This window comes from Fringilla coelebs, assembly GCF_963513975.1.
Source record: "Fringilla coelebs genome assembly, chromosome: 10".
In the NCBI taxonomy this organism is placed as follows: domain Eukaryota; kingdom Metazoa; phylum Chordata; class Aves; order Passeriformes; family Fringillidae; genus Fringilla; species Fringilla coelebs.
This window is the reverse complement of record NC_140036.1, coordinates 15,497,778-15,511,371: the sequence shown is the minus strand read 5'-3', so window position 1 is coordinate 15,511,371 and position 13,594 is coordinate 15,497,778. Positions and strand designations below refer to the sequence as shown.

The 13,594-nt window shown below is 44.4% G+C and overlaps 1 protein-coding gene across 1 annotated transcript in view; it reads left to right on the top strand.

Annotated features, from left to right (window-relative positions):
- The window catches only part of LPP (LIM domain containing preferred translocation partner in lipoma), a 255,865-nt gene that overhangs the window by 98,640 nt on the left and 143,631 nt on the right, over positions 1-13,594 (top strand). Inside the window, exon 5 of the mRNA XM_084212312.1 lies at positions 6,279-6,401. Within this exon, the coding sequence (XP_084068438.1) occupies positions 6,279-6,401 (123 nt within the window). The remainder of the gene's footprint in view (positions 1-6,278; positions 6,402-13,594) is intronic.

The following is a 13,594-nucleotide window of genomic DNA, read 5'->3' as shown; positions in this document are numbered from 1 at the left end:
ATGGGAGGAATTGAATGTGGGACTGTGGCTACCCCAGACTAATTGCTGTAGGTGTGGCTGAGCACAGCTTCCTTTACCCCACTGTGCCTTCTGCAGTTTGTTGTGGCAGAGCTGCTGGTATGAACTTTGCCAAGGCAAGATATTGGGCACTTTCACTGGCCCTTTTTGGACCATACAGGCTGGTGTTTAGTAGATGATCACCCCCACCCTGTTCAAGCCCTATTCCAGGTAGGCCTGACCTTCCTCTTTACAGTGAAATCTTCAGAAGCGGCTGGAGTCAAAGAAACATTGCTCAGTTAAATGACAGTGGCATCTGAAAGGCACCAAATGGTGCCTTCTTTAAACTTTTGAAGTGTTTTCCTTTGGTCCTGCTAATATCCAGCAACACAAACCAGGTAAAACTATTCTGTGCCTTGAAAAAATGAAAGAGCAAGGGGAAAAAATAAATCAAAACCTTACTTCCCTTTGGCTTTCATCCTTGATGTCATCAAAAGACTCAAAAGGATATTTCAGGCCTGGCTTCAGCCTGATGGAACAGCAGGGAAGTTCTTTTCTATTAGATCCTTGATACAATCACATCTGGTGAAATCACTGTGGTCACATCTGCTGAAATCTTCCATCATTTCAGATTTGTTTCAAAAGACTCAATCTTTCTGTTTTTAAAGGGCACCACTTCTTTTCCAGCCCTCCTTGGTGCCTGGAACGGAGATTAGGCATCAATCAAGGATCTCAGCCCCCCCTTGCCCTGGATGCTGCAGTCAGCTCTTGGCTCCATGTGCGTGCGTGGGGGGGCAGCCTCTTGGGACTGTTTAAATTTACATTAGGGAATTTGAAAAAAAATGTTTGCACTTGTCTGTAGGCTTAGGGAAGAATAGACACAGCAACTCTTAAGGGTGCTTCATATTCCTGATAGATGGCCTTCAGTATGCATCTTTTTTGCCACTGCAATGCCTTTTGGGGCCTTAGATGGCTTTTGTGACCTTGGAAAGAAGAATGAATAAGAGACGAGGTAGCAGGGGTGTGTATCTGAAAAGAACCTTGCCTCTGGCAGTGATATTGTTAGGGAAAGTGCAAAGAAAGGGGAAAAAAAAAAGGAAAAACTAAACCCAAGTCCCAGCCTGAAGTGTATCAAGACTGAATCATTTCCTTTCTTCTTCCTGGTTAACATTTCTCACAGTCTCTTCTTGTCAGTACAGTGGATACTGTTGACATCAAACACTTTTCTGTCCCTCACCTGATCCCAGCTAAAATAGGAAATAAGAATTGCATCCTTCTTGCTCTGTCTGCATCTCTGTCTGAGCCCAGTGCCCAAGGCCATGGAGTATAAGGAGAGGCTCACTCCTGTTTTATTTGCTCTTCCCACCCCCTCAATGCCTATCCCAGCCTGGTGGGTGGCTGCCATGGCTGCAGCCTGGTGGAAGCAGGCAGTGGGCACCGAATTTATCATCTCTACCACCTCATCTGTGCCTCACTGGCTTTTACTGGGGGAAAAGAGAGTAAAGTCTTTCAGGGCAGAATTCCTTATGTACTGGCTTTTACTGGGGGAAAAGAGAGTAAAGTCTTTCAGGGCAGAATTCCTTATGTACTATCAACTTGCTCACAACTCCCGATTTGCCTAAATTCCGCTTGCTCCTCTTGTGACCTTTGTCCTTCCTTTGCCCCAGAAGGCTTTTCTGCTTTTCCCTGTTCTTGGATGTGTAAATGCAAAAAGTGTTGATGTGTTACAGCTCAAAGAGAGCTCCCAAGCACCTCAGGCTAAAACAAATCTACCAGGAGCAGAAGGCACTGTGGGCTCCCAGCTTTGTTTTGAGCCATTAGCTGTGACCTTTCCTAATATGCCTGGTGTTCATCTCCAGTCTTTCACTTGTGAGTTAGGAGGTTATCAGTGACCTGTGATAGCGCAGCATGTGAAATGAGCTGCTGCTACAAGAAAGGTTGTGTCTTTAGCTGCAGCTCTGCTGTCTTGGAGGTGTCTCCACAGATAAACCAGCGCTACATTTCTCACGAATGACAGCTCACCTTCCAGGGACACAGTTCAGAAGATGAGCTGGCCACAGCACTCAGGAAACATGCAAATGTGCTGAGCTCAACCTCTGTTAGACAAGGCTTTTGAGGTGGGTGGAGTGATGGTGGATATTGGTGCTGCAAATTTGCACTATGGTGAGCAAAGTCAAATACCCAAAGTATTCAGGAGTTTGGCCATTGCTTTTTGTTGGTAGAAAATACGCTCTGAGGCTCGGGAGTTACTTGTAGCCTGCCACCCATGTCAGCAGGTCACTGCTGCAAAGCCACACTCCATGTTTCCCCGACACAGCAGCACCACCTGGCACCAGCAGTCTGGCTGAGAGGCCAACCTGGCAGCCCACATTGCATCTCTCATCCCAGGGGCTAATGCCCAGCCTGAGCTACAACCCTGCAGGGCAGAAAACAGGGCAGGGAGAGAGGGGAAAACAGAATAAAAGAGAGAAGGCTGGGCCTGGGTAGGGAAAGGAATTTGGAGCAGGAGCTAGGAAGGACATCTGGGAGCCAGATTCTTCTCTGTGAGCCCGCTGCAAGGAGCTGGCTTGGTTAAATGAGAGACGTTCTTGTTCCTCTGCTGAAAGCTTCAAAATATGATAAGGGTAGGTGATCTAGGGTTGTAGGAAGAGGTGACATCTAGGGAAATCATTGTGCTTTTCATGTCTTTTAGCTCAGTGAATAGTCTTACAACCCTTTTAGCACAGTGAGGCAAAATTTGAGACCCTGCGCTGACCTCTGCACTGCATGTTATGTTATGTAATGAATGTTCCTTGGAGCGGTGTGGGGGACCTGTGGCATTGACTGCTGTTGGGTTGTGGGCTTAGCTTTAAAAGTAAAGCAAATTTGTATCAGAGCAGAGTAGGTTGATGTGGCTCAGGAGCGGATTACCATCAGAGCTGCTCTGAGCTGCACACCAGGAATTCAGGGGCAGACAAACAAGCCAAGCAGTGAAGCTCTCTGCTGTTTTTCTCTATTTTGACTCAGAGCAGAGACTGAGCCAGGGGATAGGAGTGTAGGCGTCGCAGAAGTTCACGTGAGTGGATAGTCTCTGGCACGACTAATTTGTTGGACTGGGTTGGCTTATGTTTGCTTTTTGTCGAACTCACGTTGGCTGAGCCAAAGATAGCATCCTTTTTCTTTTTAAACCCATTTTTCCATATTCTACTGGCTGGAAGAGGGGGTGCAAAAGCAACATGTCTGCAACAATGCCATAAATCCAGACAGAAATAGAATTAGCAGTTCCCTCTGGTTCCGGTGTTTGTATCTGCGGGGCTCTGAGCATAACCAGCCCGGGCTCCTCGGAGCAGAGCCGCGTCTGTGCGAACCTGTTGTGCCTTGGGACCTGGCGCTGGGTTTTGTTCCAGAACAATATCGTAAAACTTTTATAGGAACGTCGTGACAAAGAGCATGGGAAGAGGAATAACTTAACCCTCTCTTGCTGAAGTCGGCGTTGCAAATGCTCCGGTTTGCCCACACAGCAAATCCTTCGGTTGAATACTGAGCACTGTAGGGAGAGAGAAAAGTCAAGATTTGTGGGGATGGGGAAGAAAAAGCAACCCGAAACTTGTCTTTGTGAGGACTGCCATTTCTTAAATGTCTTTAAAGTCCATTTCTGCCCCTGTAGGCCCTGGCATACCTCGGCAGCGTCATTTGTTGGCACTGTTGCACTGCATTATGTTCCTGCATTTTAGAGTTGGGCTCTTAATCTATGTTGATTATGTTTTAATTGAATAAATAAATCAGAGCTCAGAATCAATAGAGATGCTTCGATGCTGTTTTATTTTATTTTCTAGGTTTCCTAAGGACATTTAACTTTTACAACCTTATAACTTGTTCTGCAGCATTTGCTAGTCAGCTATTGCATAATTGTTCTGGGGAATGAGAACCTGGGAATAATATGGCCCAGAAATGCTAAGAAGCAGAAATTAAATTGGCTGATTGTCTCATCTGCCACCATGCCTTCTCTCCAGGGTCAGGGTACCAAGCAGGTCCTGTGTGGACTCTAGTGTTTTTCCTGGGTCTACCATTGGCTTGATTTATCACCTCACGTGCTGGGGCCTTGGATGCCCTCTGCATCTCCCCGCTCCTTTCCAGGCTGACTTTTGGCTGCTTAGCTTCAAAATTCTCTGGAGTGGAGCAATCACAGATTTTCTGTCTGAGAAGCCTGTGGCAGTTACTGGCCAACAACTGGAAGATGAAGAAAAACCAAACAAGAGCCATGAAGTGGAAAAAAAGTTACACTTCTGCAGATTTAAAAATCCAGGTGCCTGCAGTTAGCCAGGAGTAATGATCTGGGCTAATTCCTGTGAAAAATATTTATTGTTTTGAACAATGATTTGGATGGAAAGACTTTGTCTCTATAATAAAAATAGGCAAGAAGAGCCGAGTTTGTAAGTATTTTCTAACCTGACTCTCGGCCTTTTAAATGATGTGTTCTTGCATAAGCCACACTGGAGCTTCCATTTTCTTATTAGTCAAGCCAAATATATTGAAATCCAATAAGATTTAATAGTCATTAGGTACAAATGAATGCCCCAGCATGTATAAATCTGGCAGATCAGAGGCTGCCTACTTTGCATAGCCTGTCTCTTTTTGACCATCTTGCCATTTAGGTGGCAGATTGATGATTGGGGAGTTCTTTAAAACAGGTAATGATTGACTGCTCCTAAAATGAAATTTAAATGAAAACTCTCTGGAACAGCCACTGAGCCAAAGGAAAAGGCAAATTTTTGGCTTGGAAAATTGACGTAACTTGGTGAGAGTGAAGGCAAACAGAGCTAGATTGTCTGTGGGAAGGTGCTAGTATGGTCTGAACAGTTTTTGCAGTTGAAATTAGGTGAGTTGTGAGGTAATTCTTTAGTATTTTTATTATTGACATTTTCAAGCTCTGAATGAGCTCTTCTGCACTGAACTCTAGTTGCATGTCTGCAGAGAGACTCTGTCTTGTCCAGGGGATTTGCAGATAAGGAAGACATGAAAGAACAGGAGACAAATAACTCAGGCTGAGAAAAGACTTTCAGTGTAATAGTTCACTTGACTCAAGAACTTTGGTTTCTGTGGTGGCCTGGCTCAGTGGGCCTAGCACCTACTTGGTCCATGGCACAGATCCTCAGCTGGTTTTCTCAAATTTCCCATTCCTAGTGGAGCTGCCTAGTTCCCAAAGCACTGAAAGCTTGAGAAGGATGTTTCCTAGCCTTTACCTACTTTGTGTCCTCTTGAGAGGTCCTGCTTTTGGGTTGGGCTGTACAGCACAAAGGTCCTTCCTAGAGGTTTTGGACTAGGTTGATTTATCAAAAACAAAGCATGTGAATGAGTCCTCTTTAAAAATGCGTATTCTAGCAGTGATTGCAGTGCTGCCCTTAAACAGTGGCTTGAGTGTCACATGCTCTGCTGTGGTACTGAGTTCTGGGTTTTACTTTTTGAGGTGGGTGGTGGTGGTGAAAATTCATGTCTCTTCCCTTCCAAGAGAGTGTCCCTACCAGCCTGGGTATAAATGGGACTGGGCTGTTTTGAAAGCAGAAAGAAAGAAAATGTATTGAATTAGGGTCCTTGGCTGCATGTTGGCATTAGCTCTGGCCATGGGCTTTCCTGCATAAAAGCCTTGTCACAAGGGCCTTACTTATGTTATTTTGTGACTGCTTGTTGCAAATCACCACCCTTCACCTCCAGTCTGCTAGAAATGGATTGAACTTTTTCAGTTCTCCTTGAAGGAGCTCATTTTCGAGATGAAATTTGTGAAGAAGTGTTGAATCAGGCAGGTACAACTAACAAGAATTGATTTGAAATAAGAATAGGTGTACATGTCCAGTCACTGTCTGCTGTGGTTTGTAGCTCTGTTCTGTTTGTGTTTTGCTTGAGATGAGAACATGGCAGAAGAGATGCTCCCGGGATCCAGGTGCTCCAAGCCTGTCCCCAGCTTTGTCCTTCCAGACAGGTATCCTTCTACAACACATCTTCCCATTTTACAGTGTGGGGATTGTCCTGCCTATTCAGCTTAGCAGCAGATTGTTGAATTGCTAATCCTCCAAGTCAGTTTTACACAATGGGACCCTTGTGGCAAATACGTGAAGAAAAGCCCCAAAGCAGCATAAATTCCTGTGAGATGGAAGCTTGCTGGAGGGAGCTATAGGATTTCAGCATGTTTGTCCCTGCAACCCAAGAGTTATTGCTGGGCATGGATGCAGCTCCGTGAGGACAGTAAGAAACCATGTGCCAGGCCAAGTGGTTTGAATAACCGGAACTTTTCTTTCTTCTTTAAGGTGAATCCTGGTGGCAAGACACTTGAGGAGAGGCGGTGCAGTTTAGATGCAGAAATTGACTCTCTGACCAGCATCCTGGCCGACCTAGAGAGCAGCTCTCCATACAAACCTCGGACTCAACAGGTTAGTTGCACATTGCGTAAACACAGAGTGGGAAAGGGGCCAGCATCGACTTCTGGAGTCAATTTGCTAAGTGCTTGGTATTTGTTGTGAGAAGGCCAGCCAGTTCCTCCTGATAGCATCCAGATGTGGCTGTCAATGGGGAGAAGGGTGCAGCTGCTCTGAGGGGGCACCGGCTCAAAAGCTGCCGCACCTCTGAGCAAAGGGCCTCTGATCCCAGCTGTCAGATCGCCACAGAGATTGTTAGAAAAATACTTGCAAAAAATGGCATTTCGTTTGCCTCAACTTTCAACCAACAATGACTCGTGAATTAAAGCCTTCTCGGTTCACAAGGACTTCTGTGCTTTTATTTTCTTGTTGTTTTTCTGTTCTGTTAACTTTTGTCTGTCGCGCTGCCAGAAGGATCCAGATATCCCCATCTCATGGAGTGGCTTGGATCGGAGCTCAGCTGTCAGGGTGGCTGTAGCCCAGCAAGGCAGACTGGAATTCGCACTTCTCTGCTGTGTCTAGACAAGGACTGCAGGGGTGACAGTGACTTGGCTAATTTTTGTCACTCATCTAGGTAGTGCTTGAGTGGAGCTATTTAAGTTCTGGTGAGATGTCATCTATTTATCAGAGGAAGTGGTGACACCCCAGTGGCACTTTTAAAAGGGCAATTCTTGTGATCTCATAAAATCATCCTAGATATGTTTGTGCCTTGCCTTTCCTTCCTAGTCTCATAACTGGTCTCATTTCTTACGTGTGTTTGGGTCTGTAGGCTGTATACAGCTAGACATATGCTCTATTTCTCTTAGTAAAGCCCCAAAAGTCAAAAGTATCAAAGGGATAAGTAGTGATGGGTGCACACTCAGTATCCATACAAGCCTTCTCTTTGGTTTGTCTTTTTTGGTGCTTTTCATTGCTCCATTTCTTTTGAGTAATTGAGATGTGATACCTTTGGAGCAGAACTAAAGTAGTGATCGGAATCTCTTTAGATTTGCTCTTCTTCAAGTCTGCAAATGGAGCAAAAGCAGAGCAAAATCAGATTTGTGCTCTTTTGAAAGTGTTCCCCTGCACACAGAGGCCCTGGGTTTCCATCCTTTCTGCAGGGACCTCTCTATAAACTCGGCTTTAATTTTAGTGGCATTTGCACAGTTAATTGCATAAACTTACAGACTTGTCCTTGAAAAAAAATCTAATTTTTGTTAGTCAGTCAAAACGATCAACAATGTAAACCAGATACAATTCAGCCCTTTTCCCAGTGGGTTTCTGTTGTGATAAATGAGATGAGTTCTGCTGAGGCACTGTGGTGAATAACCCATGTTCAGTTTGTTTGCATGGACCGAACACACACCAGTGCACACTGTTACTGGGGAATGCTTTACAGACTCAAAACACTGCTAGAGTTGGGTGAAGGAGATTTGTGCTCCCATTTTCCTCAGCAATGCCCACAGTCAGCTCTGACATCTTTGTGGGGACATGTAACTTCTGTATCCATTTCCCAGAGCATCTACAGTTTGCTGACATTGCTGCTGACTGTTTCCTGATGCTTCTTCCTTTGGGATCTGGGGTGCTGTGAATAGGTTGTTTTTTCACTTTTATTTTACACCTTTACCATTAAAAGAAAAAAATTTAAAAGTCACTGTGTCCAATCACAGTGTCCAAATGCAAACTTCTGCAGGTGTATTTGAGTTTCTGGGGGATTTGAAGTCATAGTCCAAATTTGGGACTTGATCCGACTTCCAAAGTTCATTGCCCTCCAAGATGATGTGCTCATTCCCATTCGTGCACATGCTTCTTCCCATGGCTTTCTGCCACAGCTTGGGGGAGGGCTCTGCAGACTTGTCACCTGCACCCAGGAGTACCTGGATGGTGAGGCTCCCACTGTGTGACCTGGTGGGCAGAAGAAGCTGAACTCCATCTCTGGGACCAAATCCCAACTTGATTTGTTCAGTCTGTCCAACTTCTCAGCATCTCTTGGTTAACGTAATGATGTCCTGTGAAAAGTACTGCTACAGCAGCTTCTAACTAGAGTTGTTAGAGAAAGAAAATGCCAGAGTTGGATGTATCATCTGCTGTAATTAAAGAGTACTCAGACAAGTCCTTGAAAGGTGGAACTAGAATGTAAAGCTTTGATATTTTCCTTTGTTTGATCTGTACTAAGTATTAAAACTGGTGAGTCATTTGATGGTCTTATAGTAGGATAATAGATTAGGCTGCAAATTGTAAGGTACTTACTCAGAACATCAGCACATTTATTGGATTACACCTTAGCTGACCTTCCCAAATTTATCAGGATAATGGCTGCAGATAGGAAAAAAGAGCTACGACTTGTTTTTAGAGAAGACGTTTTCAGTTGTGCTTACGTGGTTAAAGCATTATAATAATTTTATAGGAATACCTTGCCCTTGGGGATACTCCTGTTCTGGAATAAGAGAAATTTTATTGTTACATTTCTTTTTCATATTATCTTCAGGACAGTTTTAAAGCAATGTAAGATAAATCATAACATAGTCCTCTCTCACTGGAGCAGGAGTCATAGCAGGGTAATGACAAGCAGTTTATTTAACATACGCTGCCCGTTGGCATGAATTCACACAGAGGGAAGCTCTTTTGATCCTTGGTAAGAGTTCAAGATTGCAAACACACTGCACCAGGGGTGCCCCTGGCACCGAGGGATGTAATGTTTCTCAGAAAGAGTGGGCCAGCATCAGCTCCAGACGTTGTCCCTTAGCCCTTGCTGTGGGTGAGTGTGAATCTCTGCACCATCCCTGCATTGCTTACCTGGGTGTTGCTCTGGTAACATTTTTTGTGTGCTGGGCGGGTGACAAGGACACTTCCATGAGCTGAAACTGACCACCATTAGCAGAAGGCAGGGAGAGAGTTTGGTCACCTGTGGTCAGCAGTGCCCTCCTGGTACCTCATGGTCCTGCCTAATTCTAGGCAGCTGGGTAGGAAAGCAAAGGTGACCTGGGCTGAATCCATGTCTTGCAAGCAAAAGTCTCTCTGACTGAATCATAGAAGCAGTCAGAAGTGATTAAATGCAAGTTTTTCCTTTCAAAATTGCACATACCTAAAAGCACAGGAAATTACAAGACTAAATCATAATCTTTAGCCTTAACAGAGCAGCATCTAAGGATGTTTTCTGTCATGTGAGGTGGTGTAGGAGAGATTGTATTCAAAGAATTCACCTGGAACTGAAGTTTTAGAAAGGATCTGTATGACCTTCACCAGCATGACCAGTTCTAGCCCTCTGGTACAGTAAATTGAAATGGACAAGATGACCAAGATGATCTCAAAATTGCCATGACTGCAGTGGCATATGAGGTTTAACTTGCCTCGGGTGTTTTTGGAAGAACTGCAGATGCACTATGAAAAAAATTTAATTAATTTTTTCCTCTCCTTTGCTGCAGTTTGGAAGTACTAGTGTGATGAGTACAGTACAGAGAGCCTCTTATGTAGTTGCAGTTTGCTTCTGTGTACATATCACACCTTCTAAATTGAAGTAACTCATTGGAAAGTTCAGAGGCAGAGAGCCCACTGCATCTTTCCTTAGTAAAAGACAAGATATTAGATGCATAATTTCCATGGATGGGAGTAGGGGCAAATCATAAACTGTGTGAACCCCCTAAGTAGAGGCCCAGTGAGTGCTGTGTTTATCTGACTCCTCTATTAAAGGGTATTTTCCCCAGTTTTTACCTGTTCTGCTTAATCCTTGCATAAGAGATTAATGCAGCAAGACTTTAACAAAAAAAGAGAAAACCACCCCAAACCAAACATGCCAAATTTCAGCCCATAAAACAAATGTTTGCATTTTCTAAAAAACAAGAAAACTTTGTGACTCTGGAGAAAGGGCTTCCAGCAGAGACTGTGAAAATGAAATACTGGAAATAGCAGCACACGTAAGCTCAGGATTCTTTGTCCCTGCTGTGAATTATGTATTGAATGATGATTGCTTTGTCTGGAATTGGACACCTACCTTCTGAAACTCTTGAGTTTTGTCCTGAATTTCCAACAGAATGTCTGTTTGGTAAAATAGCACTTTGCGGGAGGTGTACCAGGTAATAGGATGTACCTGGTCTGATGGTATTTAACGTTTTTCTAAAAGCAGATGCTCTGTGGCCAGTATTTGTGAAGTATTTAAGTAGCAAAAAAGTCTTGCTTGACCATGCACTATGGCCAAGATGAAATCTGCTTGTGTGCAGCTCTTGGAGGCAGCTTGATCCAGAGGGAGCTGGGCTGGCACTCTGGAGACCTGTTTCATTCCCAGCAACCACTGCTGTGCTAAATGACCTTGAATCTAGTGTTTCCCCTCTCCTTCCTCTCAAAATCTCTTCTGTCCTTGTAGCTTGGCAACCTCTTCAGTGTGATTTGCCTCTTACTCCCCATCTGTATGGCATGTAGCAATGTGGAACCTTGGTCTGGGTTGAAGGCCTTTGGGTGATGTGGTTGTGCAAACAGGTGGGGAACATGAAGGCAGAGTTAGGCAAGATTTCTAAGGATTCATGCCTGTGTCCCTGCCTCTGTGTCATTGCCCCCAGTACTAGACGCCTGTCACTATCCAACACTTTAAGCCAAAGTGTGCACTATTTTGAAGGAAAAGAGGCTCATTCTCAATGTGAGCTACAGAACAATAAAAATGTAAAGAAAATGAAGTTTAAAAAATCAGTGATACATTTTCATTAAGTTTCAAACATTCTGGGGAATAATGTCTTGTAATGACTGGAATTTAAAAGGGATTTAAATGTTTGACAGTGCTGGTGGTTATCCTGTCACTTCTTTTTATAACCATTGGGGGATAGTAAAAGCAGAGAAAAGGCAGTGGACATACTTTCTTGCAGAGTGGTGGGACAGGATTGAACAGTTTCAGCTGTATGATGGCAAACCAAGGCAAAATGTTGAAGCATTGCTGAAGACTCCTAGGAGGTCTCTTCCCTCTGAATTTCTAACTGTAGTGCCCCACTTATAGCTGTGTCAGGAATACATGGCTGAGACTACAGGTGTTTTATCTTGGTTTATGCAGAGCTGTGTCTCCAACCATGATTAAAGCTTCCAACCCAGCAAGGAAAAGTACATTCCCCCAGCTTTGAGAAAGATCTTATGACTGCTCTTGGTTTGGGCTGTGAGGCTCTGTGAAAAACAGATCACTGAATCTGAACTCCAAACAGTTTGTGCAAATTTCATAGTCCAGGCTCAGAGTTGATTTCGTTGTTCCTGGTACTTGCCTGAGCCTGGCTGCTTGGGTTGGTTTGTACCTAAAGGATTTTAGAAGGGCAGTCCACAGGGTATGATACTCCAGTTACTGTCGGGAATGTATTTATTTCTTTTAAGAAAGAAAATTTAGGTGTACAAGCAGATTGAGATTGATTTGGTGGGTTCAGAATGAATTCCTCCCTCCTGTAGCATTTATGTGACAGAGAGTTTTATGGTTCCTCAGTTACGGGACTCAGGGGGATATGGCTTTTTCAGATGTTCAGTTTGGGCTGAAATGAATGGCTTAACTTCTGCCATCTTCACATGTGATATTTGAGGTAAATAAAAGTTTCCTGGCCTCATTCTGCTGGTCTGAGCACATCTGGGCATCTGCGTGTCTTTGCCAAAGAGTCTTCAGTGTCCAGCAGCACAGCCTGGTAGCCAGGCAGTGCTTTCCCAATTGAAAAGGGCTCTTTGTATTGGTTCTTTGAGGTCTGTGCATTTTGGGCTTTGTAGGCATTTGAATCTCTTTATTGTAGTACAAAGGGGCATATTGGAAGTTGGTTCATCTGCCGAAACTGAGAACCATCCACTATCCATCTGAAGGGTTGATGACCTTTTAGTAGGACCATCCTAGCTGCTCCAGAGCTTTTGTGCTACACACTGCTTTTCCTGAAGGCTGTGAGTGCTGCTATTTTGCTGACTTGGATGACAGTGGCTCACAGTGGTGTGCCCAAGCTGACATTGGGCTGGTGAGCTCCAGCCCTTGTAGCAGCATCAGATGGGCTGTGCAGACTCACTGCAGGGTGCTGGCTGTGGCTGTTCTCAGTGGGTTGTGACACTTCTTTCATAGTCATGGACATCAGGAATTGCATGGGCTGTTCTGACGATGGAGTCACCTCTGAGAGCTGTGCTTCTGCTTCTGGCTGCAGCACGCTGACTTTGTGCTGTCTGGAAAATCCGGGTGGATTACTGAAAGTAGGAAAGGAAGTGTCCCATCTGGAGCAATTTCTGTGTGTTCCTCCCTCCACTCAAAGTGCAAAGCCCCTACATCCAGAAACGCTTCCTGCTGTGGTTCCTGTCTCCAAGGGCAGAGTGACATTCCCACCCCACGTGGGTGGCATTTGAGGTGGTCCCTGGGTTGGAGCTTTCTGGTAGGACCACTCTGGGTGTACTGGCTGTGAGCAGCCCATCTGTCCTGCCATCCCTGATATGTCTGCAGGCAGGAGCGTGCACAGGACGGGGATGCTCAGCCATGAACGTGTGAGTTGGGAGGCATAGCCAAGAGATGATTTAATGTGTGTTTGGATTTGGTCTTTCTCTATAAGAAGGGAAACCTTCCCGCAGTCATCAGCTCCAGCCAGTGCGTGCAGCAACTGATGCTGCTCTGATTAGCAGATGCCTGAATCGGTTGCATCTGCTGGTATGTATTAAACCTTAATCCTTTTGATAAGAGCATGTCCGTGAAGATTTTTAAAGAAAGTTTTCTGAGATCCCGGATTATCAGCCTGTCACAGATGAACAGGATAAGAGTGACCTTTGCAGGGTATTATTTCTTCCTCTTGTACTATCATCAGAGTGAAAATAAATCAGCACTACTCCTGCTGTTTCTTTTTCTGATAAATTACCAAGTTCACAGAAATATCAGTAAGGTTTTCCATTTTTCCCATTCTCTTTTTCTGCATCCATATTGGTTTTCTGCCTACGTGTTTGGCTAAAGCTTTAGATGACGACTAGTGTTGGATGTATTGGACTTTAAAATCTGTGCAGGCATCTCAAATTTGTATATGGATAAAGATAAACATTTACTTTGGGAACAGTGATAAAAAGCAAATAGTACTGCATAATTTGGTCTTTTTCTCATTCTGCATTTGTGATTGTTTTGCTCTGAGTGGTTGAGAGCAGGGTTCTTATTCTTTACAGCTTTTCAAGGCCTTCTACCTATTGTTATGTTTTGTTTTCTATCTTTTTCCCCACAATGGGACCGAGCTGCTGTAAGCCATCATCTCAGGAAGCCTGTCATC